The 21634-nt window shown below is 31.3% G+C and overlaps 1 protein-coding gene across 2 annotated transcripts; it reads left to right on the top strand.

Moving 5' to 3' along the window:
• Positions 1-12756: 12756 nt before the first annotated feature.
• Positions 12757-15425, top strand: LOC140877700 (eukaryotic peptide chain release factor subunit 1-3). Of its 2 annotated transcripts, none has more exons than XM_073281264.1 (3): positions 12757-12891; positions 13577-15027; positions 15126-15425. In XM_073281264.1, the coding sequence occupies exon 2, from the start codon at positions 13594-13596 to the stop codon at positions 14905-14907; it is 1314 nt and encodes a 437-aa protein (XP_073137365.1). In that variant the 5' UTR covers positions 12757-12891; positions 13577-13593; the 3' UTR covers positions 14908-15027; positions 15126-15425. The 2 variants fall into 2 exon arrangements, with proteins under 2 accessions (XP_073137365.1, XP_073137359.1); XM_073281258.1 differs by having other exon boundaries at positions 13580-15027.
• Positions 15426-21634: the final 6209 nt, after the last annotated feature.

The following is a 21634-nucleotide window of genomic DNA, read 5'->3' on the forward strand; positions in this document are numbered from 1 at the left end:
CCTATTTCAATCATCTGCTCTAAAATCGAGTGTGGCAGCCTCTTCATCGGTCGACCCCTCCTCCACCGTAGTCCAAGCAGTCACTCAACCGGAAGTAGTTGTGATTGCTCACTCCTCTCCAGTGACGACCGCTCACACCTCTCCCAGTCGTCCACAAGATGTTTTAGAAATGGTAGCACAAGAGATACCTGTCACCTCTGTGACAGAGGCTCCTTGCAGTAGTGCAGCAATAGTGCCCCCAATGGAGACGCCAAGCACTATTGTATCACCTGCATCTTCAGTACAGCAAGTGACTGATGCTGATCAAGCACATCAACCGTCTCCATCCACTGAAAAGTTTATGGAAGATCTCATTATGGATGAACCAAGTGCTGATCCTGATACTCCACCAACCATATTGGCTGCAGTCGAGACTATTACATCTCCAACTGTACCATTATTGGAGGGTCCATCATCTAGCTCTCCAGCCAGATCACCATCACTACATCATCTTGAGTCAAGCCCGGTTTCACCAAGAAATGACCAACAAGGGCAAATGCTTCAGACTGATGATTCTTTGATTGACGCCATGGCCGCAGCTCTAGATCATACCTTGATTAATAGGCTACATGAGCTCACGCAAACGGTTAGGTCCTTCTCTCAAGATATCACTAACTCCTCCTTCTCCGTCGATAATTCACGCCAGACGATGATTCGGCATTTCGAGACCGTGTCTCGAGACCTTGCTCGTATGACCACAGAGATCACTAATCATCATCGCACTCAAATCAACACGCTCTCTACCGTCTCTGAACAAGTTGTCCGATCCGAAAATCGCCTTCACAAGCAGTTGAATGATCGGATGGACACTATGCAAGCTACTCTACTTGCTCAACTCAATGCAAAGATTGACAATATGCAATCCTGCCTTGGCACTCAACTCACTGAGATCATCGTTCGACTCAACCAAGGTGATGCCAAAAGGGGGAAGAAGAGCAACGTAGAGCAGCAGAGGCAAGAAGACGAGAAGAAGAGTCCAGAAGAAAGGAAGAAGCCGACAGAAGAAGTAGAGAAGGCGACAGGTCAGGCGATAGGTCGGGAGGAGCCAGTTGGTTCAAAAGATGAACAATCTTCACTTATCTCAGCTGCATTTCATTTTGACTTTCTTCTGTAGGTGTAATAAAAATGTTTATTGTACTTAATGAAATTCATTCTCTCAATGAAGTTCATTGTACTACTTTCATATTGTTCTTGGGGCACTTAAGTTTTGTCATCACCAAAAAGGGGGAAATTGTTGAATCCGATATTTTGGTGATAACAAACAACAACTCATCGTATAGGAATGTACTGCCAACCATTGTATTTCAGGAATCTACTACAACTTCTACCGGAAGCTTGTCAACCGCCGTTGCTCTCGACCGGCTGAAGTCACAAGCCTATCGACTGGCTATCAAAACCAGCAGAGGATAAATCTATCTACCGGAAGCTTGTCAACCGCCTTTGTCTCTCGACCGATTGAAGTTACAAGCTTATCGACTGGTTATTCAAACCAGCAGAGGACAAATATCTCTACAGGTAGAATGCCAATTGCTTATTAGGATATCTCAAGACAAGTACCTGTGACAAGATGTTCCTTGCAAAGATCTTTTATTAAAAGCAGAACCGGCGTATCAGAAGATTTGTTGACTCCTGCAATCGAGACAACAGGTTGCACCAAAATGGCAAAAACACAGAATGACTACAGATAAAGCATTCGACCGTTTATTCCAGTTTTGGACCCTGGAAGTTGTCTACAGTGTACGATCTTCATGCAGAATCATCAATGCATTTATGAGCATTAAATGTGCATTCAATGCAGCATCAGAACGTTCAAAATAAAGACGTTGATGATTGACCTATATAAAGGGAAGATTGCTCAAGAAACAAAGGGGACAACGGTGAGAGACAAGCAATTCAGAAAAATCTCAATCAACTCAATCACTTGAATAATATCAGAAGTCCTCATCTGATATACTTGAGCACACTCACAAGATCATTCATCTACTGCTCAAATAAACCCTCGCCTACAGTTCACATATCTGATCGTCAAGGATCATCCTAGGGTTTCCAAGCCTCTCGACCGCTCTATAGTCTGAGAAGCTCAACTCAACTATACTCAGTGTTGAAGAGACTTGAAGCTGCTCTGAAAGCTTCCACCAGTCTGATAAGAACTGAGAATCTTATCTGTGTAAATCTAGGAGTTTCGGATTAGGCATTGGATAAGTCCTAAGTCTGAAGTGGGTGTATTACAAGACGTTGTAATAACCAAAGTCTTCTAGTGAATTCCTTCCTAAGTGGAAGAAGGGGAGACGTAGAAGGATTAAGCCTTCAAACTTCCATAAAATCGTGTTTTAGCCTTTACTGCCATTTATCTTACATCCTGCTCATACATTGCTTTATAAACTTTGCATCACTAAAACCTCTGAACTAGTTCCGCACTATTTAAGTTGTTCAAAACGTTTTAGAAGTTGAGAAAACAGATTAAGTGAACTAAACCTCACTTGATCATTCTAAAGAAGAAGAAGAAAAGTTTCAGAGTGTATTCACCCCCCCTCTACCCTCTGAACCGATCCCAACACAGAGCATGACTACAAATTGGGTCAACAATAATTTATCCTGCAATTTATTTATTGAATTCGGCATCCCATGGATCTGAAAATGGCAACCAGAATTCGGATATAATGATCATGGAATCCCTTTCTTATGGAGGAAAAGTTTATCAAAATTCTGGGAAAAATTGCTCAGAAATGATCCGGAAACTGGAAAGCCACATGGCATAGAGATATTACAAAAAATGGAAGAAAATATCTCTCAATACAAAAATGACTTTGCGCAACAGGAGAAGGGAAATCAATCTGATGTGATAAGTCCCTTCAAAATTATCACTCAGAAATATCAAGAAATCTACTCAAAAGAATAGATGATCGACTTATATGTTGAAGAAATGAAAAAAGATTTGTTTAAAAATATTGGTAGTACTGATTCAAAATCTGATCAGTTCATGACTTCAAATGACAGCCATAATCAGCTTATCAAAGTAATGCATATGCAAGATGGACAAGATCCCGAAGATGATAATTTCGAAGAAAATCAAATTGATGAAACTTTTGAAAAACTAAAAGTATCGCTCAAGTCCAAGATTGGATAAGAAAGGAATTTTTTAGGTAATATATCTCTTTCATCTTTTATAAAGATTGTCAGAAGTCATATTACTTTTAAAAGATGTAATAATGCATCTTTACTTTTTATTATTTTAATAAAAGTTGTAGCGTGGAATCCGGGGTTTGATGTCCGGCTCTTCCTATTTATAGGTGTGTTTTGTAAGTTAGGAGGCACGCTTGAGTTTGCTTGCCTCTCTCTCTTCTCTATCTCTCTCTTTTGTAATAAAAGTCTTTCTGGTAATAAAAGTTTTAAGTTTCTGGTCGCAATCTTTGTAAATAATTCTCTTTTATTTTGTTTATTTTGTATATTTTGTATATTTTTATTTTTGATTTAGCCTAATGGCAGGCTAAGTCCTCTATGCTAGATCATAACTATCCTACGACATGACCATGGTATTGTAATGGTCGATGATATTATGGTAATCTGAAGGTTGGTTAAAATTTTTTATAAGGTTCGAGGTTAATATTAAGTAGCTCAGATTCATGTACTACCCTTCAGCTCATTTGTGCCGAGTAATGGCTTTTAGAGCATTGTGAGTATTTGTTTTGAATCTTGATCTACTTAATTAGTCTCGGTAAACTCCTTATATTTTTTTGTAAAAATTGATTTAACTAATAAATTTCCCAGTTAGATCGAACCTTCCTATGATTTCCATGATATTAAGATCTAGAATGGATGAATATTTTTCGTTTGAAGAATACTGTTCAAAACAGTATTACTCAAAAATATGATATTCCTAATAATCTTGATTTATTAAATAAATGAACTATTTCTAAGATAGAACCTAAAATGATCTATCAATTAGGAACCTTTGAAAAAATTAGTCTTATACAAATTGTTAAGACTACTGAGTCTTCAATTTCTCTTAATAATGAAGTGATGGTTATTCATTTGTTAAATGAAAAGGATATATTAATCTTTTCCAAAGAATATAAATTTCTTCATATAGGTCTAGTTCAAATTGCTTTTAGACCACTTACTTTAAAAGGTTTACCTGAAAGCTTTATTGCAGCTTTAAGAGATGGTAGAAATTTAAATTGGAAACAATCTTTAATTGGAATAATTGAATCCAGTCTGGCTCATGGTCCAGTTTACTTTGATGTTTATCCCAATTTTTCTTTATCATTAATTGACATAAATATTTTAGATTCTTTGACATTAAATGTTAAGACTCATGGTTATAATTATTCTGTTGGAACAGAAGTCATATGTATATGTTATCGTATATATTATAAACCTCTTTATACATTAAATCCAATGTGTAAAAGAATTGACAAAAAGAAAAATGAAACTGTTTTTATTGAGACTAATTTCAATAAATCTAAAATAACTACTCGTAGATCTATTAAATGAGAAGAAATAGATTTTTCATCAAATTGAACTTTTGAAAATTCTATTCCTAGAAATCCTATTTTAAATATGGATTTACAGCATGTAATACATACTAATGAAGGATCTGTTAATATACAATTTCAAAATAAAAATTATTTGCCTATTACTAGATCTCAATCTGTTAGATCTTATATTTTTCCTTTGAATTATATAATTGATATTCCTCAATCTTCTAGAGCTTCTACTTCTCAAATTCGAGAAGAACTTAGATCTAATTCCTCTAAAGATAATAATATTGAAGAGGTTATTATAAGCAGAAATAATATTGTTCATGGAAATGTCCAGAACATTACAGAATCAGATACTATCTCAGAAATGAATTTTGTTTAGATGGATAGTACAACCAAAATAGATTTCAGTAAAGGATCTAGAGCAAGAGCTCAGATTAATAAAGAATTATGTGATCATAAATGGAAATCTTTTAGAAAATGGTATTTTAAGAGTTTTTCCAAAAAAGAATTTGATTATATAATTACTACTTTTTATAAAGAATGTACAGAAAAGAATAAAATGATTTATTTTGTTCCTTGGTTTATAAAAACCTTTCTTGTTGATTATATTTCTGTTATAGAAAGAAATTATAAAATTTCTTCTGGAAATATTCAGAGATCTGTGTATCCTCCACAGAATTCTTTTCAAATAGAAAAGAATGAAAATGTTTTAAATTTTAATGCTTTCTCAAAAAATTTTGAGGATAATATGTTACTTGTTACTATAATCAACTTTTAGAAAAGCAAAATTATACTAATCTTTATCTTATTCTTTTAGGAGAAGAATTGGCTTCTTTAAAAAAGAATATCGATAGTATTTTATTGGCTATACAACAGATCAAGCCTAATATACACATTGAAGATAAGAAAGATAGAAATATAGTTTCTATTGCTTCTTCTTCTATTCAATATCCTCCAGAGATTCAAGATTTTAAATTTAAATCTTCTGTTTCTGAATTTGAAAAGTTTTAACAGAAAAACTTAAAAGTATGAATATTTCTGTTATTAATGACAATGCATCATTTAGTAATAATAATACTGATGATGATGATACAGATAAAATTCAAAAGATGAAATGGGCTGATAGGCCAACTCAAAATCGTTATTACTATTCTCATTCTACTCCTTTAGATGTTCTTAATGAAGAACAAGAGTATATTATATCAAATAGTTATAATGGGAAAAATATTTATGAATGGAATGCTGATGGTTTAACTGATAAGCAGATTTATAATATTGCTCATAGAATGCTTATGTATAGTACTGTATGTAAAAGTACTGATAATACTGATAAAAATATAGCAAAAATGCTTATTTCCGGTTTTACAGGCCAACTTAAAGGTTGGTGGGATAATTATTTATCTCAACAACAAAATAATGATATTTATAATTCTATTAAAATAGAGAATAATAACCAGACTGAAAATGTTGTTTATAGTCTTATAATGACTATTATTGAACATTTTACTGGTCGTTTTACTGATAATAGTGAAAATATTAGAACTCTTTTGAGTAATATGAAATGTAAGACTCTTACTGATTTCAGATGGTATAAAGATACTTTTCTTTCTAGAATTTATGAATTACCGGATTGTAATAACAATCAATGGAAAACCAAATTTATTGATGGTCTTCCTCATCTCTTTGCTGAAAGAGTTAGAAAAGTTCTTCGTAAAGATAATATCTCTATTCAGTATGATAATTATACTTACGGTAACTTAATAAGTACTTGTATTCAGGAAGGTTTATCTTTATGTAATGATTTAAAATTAAATAATCAGTTAAAAAGACAAAATATTTTTGAAAGAAAACAACTTGGTCATTTTTGTGATCAATTTGGGATTGATATACCCAAGAAGAAGATTCAAAAATCTTTAGATAAACCTCATACGAAGAGACATTTGTCTGAGAGACAAATATTGAAAAAACAAAAGAGAAAAGAATTTCGTAATACTCAGAAAGATGCGAAGAAGAAACAATTTTGGAAAAAAATATGAGAATAAAAAGCCTTTAATTACCTGTCATAAATGTTGGAGACCTGGACATTATGCTAATCAATGTTGGGCTAAAGAGAAAATTAAATCTTTTGATATCTCTGATGATATTAAAAATACTTTATACAAAATTGTCATGAAAAATTACTCTGAAGATTCTTATACTTCTGATTCCAGTCAAGAAACTGATGATATTATTAATCTTGATAATGATTCTTTAAACTCTTCAGAAGATTGTGATAATTGCATCCAAGGTCAGTCTTCTAATTGTTGCAATTATATTAGTGATAATGATGAATTTTATAAGTTAAAATCTCAATTTGATGACTTAAGTATTAATGTTTTATCTGATGATAAAATTATTGAATTTTTAAAATTAATTAATGATCCTAATCTTCGTACCTCTATCATTGATCATATTGATTATAAAGCTTCTACTAGTTATACTGATCTTTTGAAAAATGATCAGACTTATTCTTTAAAAGAAATAAAAAAGCTTTTAAAAGAAAAACACAGTGTTAATACTCCTGTGACTTTAGATAATTTAAATACTGAAATTGATCAACTTAAACAGCAAGTTGTTATTTTACAACATGAGAATATTCGTTTTAATAGAAGGATTTCTGATTTAGAAATGCCTGGGTTAGAAAATAGTTCTAACAATGTTTCAGACCAAGAACAACATTTATCTGTTCTTAGTAGAATAAAATCTCAAAAATGGTATACTAAAATAACTTTATTAATTGATAATAATTATAAAAAAGATTTTATTTCTTTAATTGATAGTGGAGCAGATTTAAATGTTATTCAAGAAGGTATAATACCTTCAAAATATTTTCATAAAACTTCTCACTCTCTATCTCATGCAGGAGGTGAAAAATTACAGGTAAATTATAAGTTACCAGAAGCTTATATTTGTAAAAATAAGACTTGTATTAAAACAAGTTTTTTTTTTATAAAAAACCTTTCCACTCAAATCATTCTTGGATTGCCTTTTCTTTATAAAATTTATCCTATTATTTCTATAAATCCTACAGGTATAATTGGTACTTATGATGGTAAGAATATTCACTTTCAGTTTATAACTAAACCTTATTTAAAAATTTTGAATTCTATTCAAGATCATATTGACAGAAAAATCTTTCATATTAATTCTTTAAAAGAAGAAATAGATTCTTTAACTATTGATGATACTTTGAAAAATCCTAAACTACAGGATAAAATCAAATTGCTTCATAACCAATTCTCTTTAGAAATTTGTAATGATTTTCCCAATGCTTTTTGGAATCGTAAGAAACATATTGTTTCTCTTCCTTATGAAGACAGTTTTGATGAAAAAAATATTCCTACCAAGGCAAGACCTTGTCAGATGAATTTCGAATATTTAGAATTATGTAAGAAAGAGATTCAATCTCTTTTAGATAAAAAGTTGATAACTCCTTCCCAATCTCTTTGGTCTTGTACTGCTTTTTATGTCAATAAACATTCTGAGATTGAAAGAGGTGTTTCTCGTCTAGTAATAAATTATAAACCTTTAAATAAAGTTTTAAAATGGATTAGGCATCCTATTCCTAATAAAAAAGATCTTCTTGATAGATTATTACATGCTTTAATATTCTCTAAATTTGATTTAAAGTCAGGATTTTGGCTGATCCAAATTGATAAGGATGATAGATATAAAATTGTTTTTAATGTTCCAATAGGACATTATGAATGGAATGTTATGTCTTTTGGTCTGAAGAATGCTCCTTCAGAATTTCAGCAGATTATGAATGATATTTTTACCCCTTATAGTGACTTTATTATTGTTTACATAGATGATATTCTTATATTCTCAAAAAATATTGAGACTCATTTTAAACATTTAAATATATTTAAAACTCTTATTATTCAAAATGGATTAGTTATTTCTAAACCCAAAATGGTTTTATTTCAAACCAATATTAAATTTTTAGGTCATAATATTGACAAAGGTAATATTATCCCTTTTCAAAGAAGTATAGAATTTGGTAATAAATTTCCAGATATTATTACTGATAAGACTCAATTACAAAGATTTTTAGGTAGTTTAAATTATATATCTGCTTATATTAAGAATTTAGCTAATGATACTACTATTTTATATGATAGATTTAAGAAGAATCCTTCCCCTTGGACTAATCAACATACCAATTCTGTGAAGAAAATTAAAGAAAAAATTAAACATATTCCTTGCTTAATGATTTCTAATCCTAGTTGGGAAAAAATTGTTGAAACAGATGCTTCGGATATAGGCTTTGGAGGTATTTTAAAACAATTAAAACCCCAAAGTAAAGAAGAATATCTTGTTAGATTCCATTCAGGAAAGTGAAATTCCGCTCAGAAAAATTATTCTACAGTTGCAAAAGAAATTCTTTCTATTGTTAAATGTATTCTGATATTTCAGAATGATCCTTACAATCAGAAATTTATTATTAAAACAGATTGCAAATCTGCAAAATATATGTTTAATAAAGATTTTAAACATGATATTTCTAAAAAAATATTTTCCAGATGGCAAGCTAATTTAGCTCATTTTGATTTTTAAATTATTTATAAAAAAGGAGAAGAAAATTATCTTCCTGATTTCTTAACCCGTGAATATTTATCTAATAATGACATGAATGAATAGGGGTCGAGGTGAATTTTCCTCTTATAGAGGAAGAGGAGGAAGAGAAAAACCCCCAAATTATATTGGCAATGCTCCAAGGCTGATAGCCCAATTTGGAAATCAACGCCTCATAGGCCAACATATTTCTAGTTCTTCTGATAGTAATACTATCCAAAAAAATGATCCTTTATATGATGAGTTTCAAGAATTCTTGAAACAAAAAGGCAAGAATAAGGTAATTCCTGATTCTGAAGAATCTTATGCAAACATTGCAAAAGAAAATGAAAATGATTCAGTATTATATACTGAAAATAAAAATAGAGAAATCATTCTTCTCATAGAAGAAAGAGATGAGCAATGGAAAAATACTCCTTGGATTATCATGGATAGATATCTATCACATACATCATATGTTCATGGTGCTTACAAGCCAAGAGAATATTATGAAAACCTCTTAATCTCTACCAAAACAGTGGAAATTACCCATTTTCAGAGTAATACTTAACAAACGAAAAGTTATAACTTTTCCAAATTTATTATTAAGAAAATTATTTCTATTGAAGAATGGGGAATTTTTCCATTAGCAGAAAAAGAATTCTATTCTACTCAAAAGCAAATTGCTTTTAAATGTAATTATTGAGATTATATACAGAGTTTTTATACAACTCTATTCTATGAAAATTCAAAAAGAAAACATTCTTGGTTCTTGAAAATATGTGAAAATAATTCACATGATAATATTCCTAACTGGTTAATAAACTGGTGGCAATTCTTTGGGCCTTCATAAAAAATTCTTCCTGAAGACTTCAAAAATTACTTTGAAGATTGGATCAGATTCTCTCCAAAGGTTATACATAACATAACTACAAATTGGGTCAACAATAATTTATCCAGCAATTTTTTTATTGAATTCGGCATCCCATGGATCTGGAAATGGCAACAAGAATTTGGATATAATGATCATGGAATCCCTTGCTTATGGAGGAAAAGTTTATCAAAATTCTGGGAAAAATTGCTCAGAAATGATCTTGAAACTGGAAAGCCACATGGCATAGAGATATTACAAAAAATGGAAGAAAATATCTCTCAATACAAAAATGACTTTGCGTAACAGGAGAAGGGAAATCAATCTGATGTGATAAGTCCCTTCAAAATTATCACTCAAAAATATCAAGAAATCTACTCAAAAGAACAGATGATCGACTTATATGTTGAAGAAATGAAAAAAAATTTGTTTAAAAATATTGGTAGTACTGATTCAAAATCTGATCAGTCCATGACTTCAAATGACAGCCATAATCAGTTTATCAAATTAATGCATATGCAAGATGGACAAGATCCCGAAGATGATAATATTGAAGAAAATCAAATTGATGAAACTTTTGAAAAACTAAAAGCATCGCTCAAGTCCAAGATTGGATAAAAAAGGAATCTTTTAGGTAATATATCTCTTTCATCTTTTATAAAGATTGTCAGAAGTCATATTACTTTTAAAAGATGTAATAATGCATCTTTACTTTTTATTATTTTAATAAAAGTTGTAGCGTGGAATCCGGGGTTTGATGTCCGGCTCTTCCTATTTATAGGTGTGTTTTGTAAGTTTAGAGGCACGCTTGAGTTTGCTCGCCTCTCTCTCTTCTCTATCTCTCTCTTTTGTAATAAAAGTCTTTCTAGTAATAAAAGTTTAAAGTTTCTGGTCGCAATCTTTGTAAGTAATTCTCTTTTATTTTGTATATTTTGTTTATTTTTATTTTTGATTTAGCCTAATGACAGGCTAAGTCCTCTATGCTAGATCATAACTATCCTACGACATGACCATGGTATTGTAATGGTCGATGATATTATGGTAATCTGAAGGTTGGTTAAAATTTTTTATAAGGTTCGAGGTTAACATTAAGTAGCTCAGATTCATGTACTACCCTTCAGCTCGTTTGTGCCGAGTAATGGCTTTTAGAGCATTGTGGATATTTGTTTTGAATCTTGATCTACTTAATTAGTCTCGGTAAACTCCTTATATTTTTTTTGTAAAAATTGATTTAACTAATAAATTTTCCAGTTAGATCGAACCTTCCTATGATTCCCATGATATCTAGATCTATTATTATATATATATACACACACACACACACAAATATATATATATATATATATATATATATATATATATATATGCAAGTTACGAAATTTGTGGTCTGCATAAATGTTTTCTTATGAGACGAGCTTGTAACCTAATTGATCTCACATGTTCGTCAATTGGCGTAGATTCAAGTTCGATTCCTCCACATAAAAAAAACGTGTTAATTCTACTTTTTTCAAATCACAACATCTCATGTTTTTAACTTTTTGTGCATTAATTCACTACGAGATCGAATCTAAACCTAAGGTTGCGTTTGGATGTAAGTATTTCAAATCTATGGATTTCGATTACAATTTTAGTGTTAACAATGAAACATATAGAAATCTTAAATTCATAATTTAATTATTTACACATTAGTTAGATGGATTAAAATGAATTTCAAATCACCGCTTTATTGGATGAACTTAAAATCCATCATAATTATCATGAATTACCATATAAACATATAATTTGATTTGATGTGTATGATGTTACTTCTCTGAACAACAAAAGTGCATTTAAAATTCATGAATATGAAATACTTCTATCCAAGCAGATAAAAGTATTCATCCAAATTCGATCAAAACCAAAATTCAAGGTTTGACTTGATTTGGTTATAAATAATTCATGGTTTGGTTTAAAATTTTGTAAAACCAATAAAAATATGGTTTGGTTCTAATTTCCATCTAAAACCGAATCAAAGAATCAAATCATAGTTGAATATCCCCATAATATATATATGTGTATTAAATAATATATATATATATAGATATATTTCAAAATCTATTACTATATATTATGTAAGATCTATTACTATATATTATGTAAGAGTCATTGGTATCTTGGTATGACCAATAAATTGAAAACAAAACTGTTTTCTCCACTATCTCAATTTTTTCCCCTCAATTATGATTTATTTTTTCTTTTTAATTTAACTATTTTTTTCTTTTCTCCCTAATTTTTTTATTTAATATATAATACAATCATTTTAAAAACAAACTATTTAACACGCAATGCGTGCAACAAGATGCTAATATCTATTACTATATATTATGTAAGAGTTATTGGTCTCTTGGTATGACCAATAAATTGAAAAAAAAAACTGTTCTTTCCACTATCTCAATTTTTTACTCTCAACTATGATTTATTTTTTTTCTTTTTAATTTAACTATTTTTTTTCTTCCTAATTTTTTATTTAGTATATAATACAATCATTTTAAAAACAAACTATTTAACATGCAATGCGTGCAACAAGATGCTAGTATTAAATTAAAATACTAATAAATGAATTAGAATAATCCATCTTTAAAAAAATAATAATAATTTACTGAAATGCAATTATGAAAGACTTTTTTTTTTTTTTTTCAAAAAAACTAACAAGATGCTATCCTATTTTTTTCCTCGCACTATATATTCCAAGATCTCGAAGGCCTCATATTAGCTTTTAGGGTTTCCTCCGTTTCCTGCCTTTTTCCCCATATAAATCCACGCACACTTCCTTCACGTCTCTGCCACTCCGTCCTGAACCACGTATTTGAAGCTTAAAATCTCTCTGCACTCAAAATCCTCGCATCTCCTACCAGTTTAAAGGTATTTTTGGTTCTCCAAGCTTTAGATTTATCGTTTTCTCGCTCTGTTTTTGGACCTACATGTTTTTAGTTCGAGTTTTATTGATCAGACAATTTTATTTTATCGATCCAGTTTGTCATTTCGCAGTTTCTACCCGGTTGATTCATAGATCTGTAATCTTATGTATTTTGTTTTGTTTTGTTTGATTGAGATTGGGATTCGGATGAGCTTACGTTTTTAATTGATTATGATTATAATATGCAACTGAATGGATTTCGTGTCGATTGATTTCGTTGTGAACTCCGTGGTGTTCGATTTGGATCTGATAATTGAGATTATTGTTTATCTTTTTACTTTAATTTAGTAACGTGGTGGATTGCTTGACGGAATGGGTACCTTCTTGTTCCATCTCTTTTAAATCGAAGTAGTGATATTTGTTCCCCCTCACCCCCCATCCCCCCAACTGCATTTTTAATATATCTGATTGGTGATATTATGTCTAAACGATTGGTTTTTTGTCAGAGCTGAAATTTTATTATAGCTAACATATTATTATATTCGCTGTCCTAGGTTTTTCATCTTCTCTTATAAAGTGCTAATATTTTATCTTTAATATTTCAGTTGGTTTTTATAATTAACCCTTATTTTTTTTCGTTGCATTATTCAATCATCATCCTAATTTGACATTTCGAACTTTTTGCACCAGCAGTTTAGAGTCCAAAAATGTCGGATGGTCATGAAACTGACAAGAACATCGAGATATGGAAAATCAAGAAGCTTATCAAGGCATTGGAAGCTGCTCGTGGCAATGGCACCAGTATGATTTCTCTTATTATGCCTCCGCGTGATCAAATAGCCCGTGTTACAAAGATGCTTGGAGATGAATTTGGAACTGCATCAAACATCAAAAGCAGAGTAAATCGTCAATCTGTTTTGGGTGCAATTACATCTGCTCAGCAGAGGCTGAAATTATACAATAAGGTTCCACCAAATGGACTTGTGCTTTATACTGGAACAATAGTCACCGATGATGGGAAGGAAAAGAAAGTAACAATTGACTTTGAGCCTTTCAGGCCTATAAATGCGTCGCTTTATCTGTGTGATAACAAGTTCCACACGGAGGCACTCAACGAGCTTTTAGAATCTGATGATAAGTTTGGTTTTATTGTTATGGATGGTAATGGAACCCTTTTTGGGACATTGAGTGGCAATACCAGAGAAGTTCTTCATAAATTCACAGTGGACCTCCCTAAGAAACATGGAAGAGGAGGGCAATCTGCTTTGCGATTTGCTCGACTGCGAATGGAGAAGCGTCACAACTATGTGAGGAAAACAGCGGAGCTTGCCACTCAGTTTTACATCAATCCGCAGACAAGTCAGCCCAATGTTTCAGGACTCATACTTGCTGGATCAGCTGACTTCAAGACTGAGCTCAGCCAGTCTGATATGTTTGATCCTCGTCTTCAGGCAAAGATTTTGAATGTGGTGGATGTTTCTTATGGAGGAGAAAATGGCTTCAACCAGGCAATTGAGCTGTCTGCTGAGATTCTCTCCAATGTGAAATTTATTCAAGAAAAGCGTTTAATCGGAAAGTATTTTGAGGAGATCAGTCAGGATACTGGGAAGTATGTTTTCGGTGTTGAAGATACGTTAAAAGTTCTGGAAATGGGTGCTGTTGAGACACTCATTGTGTGGGAAAATTTGGACATGACTAGATACACTCTGAAGAATAGCTCTACTGGTGAAATTGTTGTCAAACACTTGAACAAAGATCAAGAGACTGATCAGAGTCACTTCCGTGATCAAGAATCAAATGCTGAATTGGAGGTTCAAGAAAAATTATCACTGCTCGAGTGGTTTGCCAATGAGTATAGGCGGTTTGGTTGCACACTTGAGTTTGTTACCAATAAATCTCAAGAGGGCTCTCAGTTTTGTCGAGGATTTGGAGGAATTGGAGGAATACTTCGCTACCAGTTGGATGTTCGAGCTTTTGATGATCTTTCTGATGATGGAGAAGTTTATGATGATGATGAATAGCAATCAACCAACTTCTCAAAATCAGGTGCAGGGGAGGAGTGGGAGACCTGCACCTGTGCGCGAGGGCTCGCGCATAGCTGCGCCGCTCGAGGGGGAAAATATTGGAAGAAATTTGGACAGGTCTACTCTTTCGTTGGAAGCTTACTAATAATTGTCAGATTCTTTGGGAAGTAGGTTTTAATTAGTAATTGTTTTTAACCTCTTATCTGCATGTGCAGTCATTGCAAAACAATTGGGAGGATATGCAAATTAAATGTGGAGAAGCAACGTGAGGGTTTGGCCGAAATGTGATAATGCTGATGATCCATACCATGGTAATTGCTGTTTTACATATAATACAGTGGGAGCTTTATGTTTAATTGTGGTTTCAGGAGAGAATGCCATTTGCGTCATGGAGTTCAAATGCATGAATTTTTATTAGTACACAGTTAAGTTGTGTGGTGTTTCCTGACAATTTGGGCAACTAATAATTAGTCTTGAATTTGGGATTGTAATTTATTAACAATCAGATTCCTTTATTGGCGACAATGTTTTGGATGTGTGATTTTTAAATTTTGTGGGTTGATACTATTTTGTCTTCATCTGATCGCATTTGCACCAGCAGTTATTGGATAAATAATACGTGAAAGTAGGAAGATTGAATTATGACAAAAGTTGTCGATGTGAATGTTGCACATTCTCATATATTATTTGAAAATTTTTATTTGTGTGTCTAGCATTTTCCTCCCCTAGCTTTCAGTGTCCGTATTTGTTGGGAATTATTGTGCTCGTGTCTTTCTTGTTTAGTATAAATGGAAATGATGACTTTAAGTAAAAGGTCTGAGCAGGAAGCGGTACTGGTAGGCATGGGATAGGTGTGTGTGAAAAAAGTAGAAACCGGAGGAAGAGGGCCCCTGTCCGTGTTCAAGTTTTACACCAGGACTTTCGCAACCTCTTCGATAACAAAATTGTCACGTTTGAGGTTGGCTATGGGATGCAAGAAAGGCAAGGGTTACATTCTAGTATTGAATGACAATCTAGACTTCATCCCCACAATTTTCATCCTCCTATCCCATGCTTTGACCACTGCAATGCTTCCTGTGTTGATCATATCCTCTTTTGCTGATCCATTGATAAGTCTCATCTGTCTTTGTGTTTGCCCGAAAAACGCGGGCTCATGTTGGGGTGCATGTTCATTATTTTGATTAGTATTGGGTGCTATTGCATATATTGTCAGCTATAATGTGATTTTAATTTCGGGCGTTCCTTCCTGCCTATAGAACTTCACTCCATCTGTTCTTGAAACTTGATGATGTCTTTCTTGCAACTGGGACCGCCTTGTATGTCAGGATATTTTTGCTTATTTTGTTCTGATCCTGTCATATCCTGTGATTGTTTTGGTTGTGCCGTGATGCTTCGTCTGTTATCTTTGTTGTGTTCGAGGTGGTAGAAATCTATAGATAAATTCCAGTTACGTCTTTGCACCTATTACTAGGAGTTTCATGGCATTCACTACCTTAATTGCTAAATTGTGTTTAGGTTGTGTTTGGACTGTAAGATTTGTTTTGTTTTTGAGTTTCTTTGGTTTTGTGGAAGCTAATTTCTTTGCTTTTGATTCAATAGTCCTGCTCGCAATGTGAAGTTTCTCAAAAGAAAGATAATGTAACTGGATAGTTCAAAGGTTTGTGAACCTTTTGGACTGGTAAATAAATTTTGTGCAAGAGGTTAAAAAAATTGTCATTTTTTTAAAAAAAGGTGTAAGTTGTTTTCACTCGATGTGTAATTGTGCACGAATGTTATCCTGAATGAAGCACCTCGTTACCCGCATTCAGAAACTTGTTTTGAATTATTTTTCATGCGATGCAATCGATTTGTTTACTGAATATCGACCACTGATTCTAGATGGGGACGACATAGCATGACAAATACGATGAAGAGGGTGTTTGGGAAAGCTTAAAAGCTTTCAAATTTTGTTTGGCAAAATTTTTTAAAAACAGCTTATAAGCTGTCAAAATAAGTTGTATGACAGCTTATAAGCTGTTTTTAAAAAAGTAAGGGGTGTTATTTTTTTCAAAAAGATCTTATTTTAATATTTTTTCTCTCTAAAATATCCTTAAATATTTTCATAAATCTTCATCATATCCTCCATCCATTAAATATTAAATATTATTTCTTAAAAAATTTACAAATCACATAAATTTTTCTAAAGTAAAATATTAAAACAATTTTATTTTTTAATATATGTTTATTCTAAAACTATTTTTTTATGTGTATAACTCAAAATTTTATTTTCATAGAATTATATTCATTTTAGTAATCTTGACAATAAAAAGATCTTATAATACTAAACATATCAACATTTTTAAGTTGTTTAAAATAAGTTTACCCAAATATTTTAACAACTTATTTTTAAAATAAGTTTTAACAGCTTATAACCTTGTAAAACAGTTTTTAAGCATTAGGAGCTTATAAGCTATTTTTAATAAGTTTAGCCAAACACCTTCTAAGTAGCCAAAACTGTATAAAAATAAACTCAAATGTGGATATGATATGATTATTGGGTGATATATTATACATTGTACCCGATTTCAAATCCAAAATTTAAATTCAAGAAGGTTGGGAAATGTTGTATCCATGGAGCTACCCTCGTATTTTTAAACTTATATATTAAGTAATGAGTTTCATGGAAATCCCCTCTTTATATTTTAATTTTTTTCCCGAGTAATGTGATGAATTTCAAATTGATATGAGATGGAGTACGTTCCTAACTTCGTTCCAAATTCAAACCACTCAATCCACATGTTTGCTAATCGTGGCTGTAATCTATGGTGAACACACATTTTAATATATCTTGGTGGATTTTTTTTTAACGGGATATATCTTGGTGGATTTTAAAATTTCACATAATTTGTTTTTATCATTATGAATGAAAAAAAATCCACAATTTTTTAAATTAGAAAGTGTCACTTGTATCCAATATTCTAGGTATGCTAAGTAATTATGGAAGCTTAGATTCCACAGTATTGTTAGGCGACCCTCTTAATAAATATAAAAACTAAGGCTTGGAAGTTTGAAGGGAAAAGAAGGGGAGAGAAAAGAAAGAAAGGAAAGATGAAAGGGATTAGCAGAAATGAGATTTTTTCCACCCCGGGACTTGCAGAAAATAAATAAAATAAATAAGTTAAATTTATTTAAAAACAATTTTAAAAATGTTTAAGTGTTTTACAAGTAAAAAATAAAAAAATAAAGTGTGTCAGGAGAATATTTTTGTAGAATTTTTTTAAAAATATTTTTAAAAAATTGTTCACCAAATATAATTTTTAAAGAACAAATGAGATGTGTTTTTTTTGATGTTTTTAAAATTGAATGTAATAATGAGAATCCAAACATATTTTTTAATATGATAGAAAAAACATATTTTTTAATTGTAAAAACGTTTTTATATAATAGTTTTGTTTAAATACATATTTATTCTTAAAATAAATTTTAAAATATTTTATAATTTTTTTTAAAAAACATATTTTAAAAACATTTTATAAGTTAAATGTCCAAACGAAAACCTAACCTTCTACTAACAACCAAAGTAGAAGATATATTCATTCATTCACGTATAAAAATGATTTTTTGAACTTCATTACTTGAGTGAAGTGTTAGCCAAAATGCTAAAATCCAAAATGTAAACACAATCGGAAATGATGTCGAATAATATTGTAAATACAGTATATAACTAATGTGACTTAAATACAACAATGACAAAACAATAAAAGTGAAATCTGAATGTACGTAACAGTAAACGATAGTATAACGCCAAGTAGTAAGAAATTAGTAAAGCAAACGACTGTTTCCCAAGAAATACATGAATTTTATGATTAATGTGCATAAGCTTCTGCCAAAAGGTGGCTGGTGGCTAACACTAGGTAGACGAGACGATTTTTGCCATGATCGTCCGACATTTTACGTACCCAGATCGCACTCATACACAAGTCAAGCTCTTTTTAATGGGGATCGAACCCTTGATTTGCAATCCTACGCAAGGGTGCTCGAGAGAGAGTCTTTTGACTAATCATTCTCATATCTTCATAAAGTGTAATACAATATAAGCTCACACACGAAACATTTATTTTTCTATGTGAAACATTATTATTCCACACACTTAAAATATCCACTTAACAAATCCAACAACTTATCCAATTTTTATTCGGGATAATTCCTGATTTGGCCCCTTGTTTTAGACACCGTTCTCGATTGGTCCTCCGTTTTTGATTGATCCAATTTGGTCATCCGTTTTTCGTCATGTTTTCGCAATTAGTCCTTCCGTCAAATTTAATGTTAAAACTAACATAATAAAACTCTTATCTAGTAAAAATTAATTCCAGACGCATCAATTGGATAAGTGGAATAAGAAGAACGAGTTGTGGAGACAAAGAAAACCGATGAATTACAACACGAAACAATATTAACAGATAAAAAAATTGCAAAATAAAAGGTTTAGAACAAGAAAATAAATACCAATAAATAAATAAGCAAAGTAAAATATTGCATCATGTTCGACTCGCACAATCTTCTTTGGGGGAGTAGATTAGGTTTAAATAAAATTTGGGAACAATGCGTAAATGTAAAGAGGCCAAATTCTGAAGCCATTAAAGAGGAATTCGATTCTATGGGAAATTATTGCTAGGGTTAATTAGAGGGTTGGGGAATAATGAAATTCATTTACCGGTTGAAAAAGTGAGAATTGAAGACTTTAACAGGTTAAGCAGGTTAATTTCGTTAGTTTTGACACAAATTTGGACGAAAGGATCAATTGCGAAAATATGACAAAAAACAGATGACCAAATTGGGTCAATCGAAAAACGGGGGACCAACTCTGGAACGGAACTTAAAATGAAAGACCAAATTGAGAATTATCCCATTTTTATTCACATAAAATGAAAAGCCCAATGCCTAAATCCAAAGTCCAACATGAAAGTGACAAATCTTGTTCTTTTGAAGTAGAAATACGTGTTCAAAACATCCCAATGTTTTAATATCAATTCACAACGTACCATGATAGTTGTGAATAAAATTCTCTCATCTCCATAGAAAAAGATAAGGGCAACTTGGAAATAGGTACTCAAGCCAAACAAAAGTTTGAGTTTAGTACCTAGAGTTGCATTTTCAAAAAATGCTCTTGTATTATCTTGAAGCATTATTATTTTCGAAATTATCAAGTGTAGAGTCGGATTCGGAATCTGATTCACTTGATTCATCGAGATAATAAAAATTTTCATCATCTGATGAAAATTCAACTGTTTCTACTGGATAAAATCCAAGATAATAAATATATTCATCATCTGATGAAAATTCAACTGTTTCTACTGGATAAAATCCAATAGTGTATATTTCTTCTAATAGTTTAACTTTGTTTTTTTTTTTTTCATTTCGTTTTGAACATTAATTTGCATAATGACCTTCTTCATTGCACAACCAACATGTGCAGTTTTTTCCTTTACCTTTTGAGCAAGGTGGTTTTTTATTATCAAACTTTTTATAAAATTTTCTTTTATAAGGTTTTCTGAAGAAATTCCTTCTAAACTTCTTTTTCTTATAGAGAATAAATTTCCTGTTAAAAGATTTATAAGGTTTATTAAATTTATTTTGTTTCTGTCGTTTAAAATGTTTGTGTGACACGTTAGTTTTACAACCGTATTCTTTTACTGTGAATTTCATTTTGTCACAACAAAGTTTATTGTTTTGTTTGTAAGATTTGGATATTCTTTTATTTAATGTTACTTCATGACATTTCTTTGTTATAACGTTTTTAATAAATTTAATAGCTCCTCCTAGTGTTTTAGCATAAGCGCTAGTTAAGAATCCATCTTTATTATTTATTGGTATATTAGGTATTTTATTAAAAATACTTAATTTATAATGTTTTTTTTATCAGCATCTATTAACTGATAATAGTTTGTTTCATAATCACATATAAATTCTTCTAGATAACATAAATTACATAATTTTATATTATCCAGAATAAAGATTGCTCTATTTTGTTCTATATTTTTTGCTACTAAATTAGCGTCATTATTAGAAACTCCTAAAAATTCTTGGTACAAGGCATCAACAAATAGTTCGAAATATCGATGTCCTGTCATTCCTTGTGGTAGATTAGTAATTACTAGATTTTCAGCCCAAGTTCTTATTGCTCCTACCAATGTCATTTTTATCATTCCATGAGTTAAAACTTGAATATTCTCACTTTTATCTAATAATGATGTTAATTGAATTTGTACTGATAGTTCATTTGTCCAATGATCTATCTTTGATTTTCTTTCTTTGGCTGTTGAACAACCTAAATCTAAGATATTCTGTTTCACAAATCCTGATGTTTTTTATTCTCTAAGAATATCTCTAACATCTTTATAAGATCCAGAGTATTGGTCTCTGTTATATTTAAATTCTTCATCATCTCTTCCACCACTACCTTCTACATTCGTTCGTAGATTTAAACGTGGTCTATAATCATCTTCAGATTCTGAAATATCCATATCTCTGTATTGTTCCAATTCCTGATGTGAATGATATAATTCTTCTGTATTTACTCTTATTTGTTCAAAATCATATTGGTCTGTTTCACTAAACATCTCCATACTTATGTTTGACATAACTAAGGGGATTTCTATACCATGATTAATTTTGAATGGTGGTTCTTCTTCCATTTTCTTTTTTTCCTTTATCTATTGGAAGAACTTCTTAAGATAGTTTAATA

The sequence above is a fragment of the Henckelia pumila genome, chromosome 1 (assembly GCF_033568475.1).
Source record: "Henckelia pumila isolate YLH828 chromosome 1, ASM3356847v2, whole genome shotgun sequence".
In the NCBI taxonomy this organism is placed as follows: Eukaryota; Viridiplantae; Streptophyta; class Magnoliopsida; order Lamiales; family Gesneriaceae; genus Henckelia; species Henckelia pumila.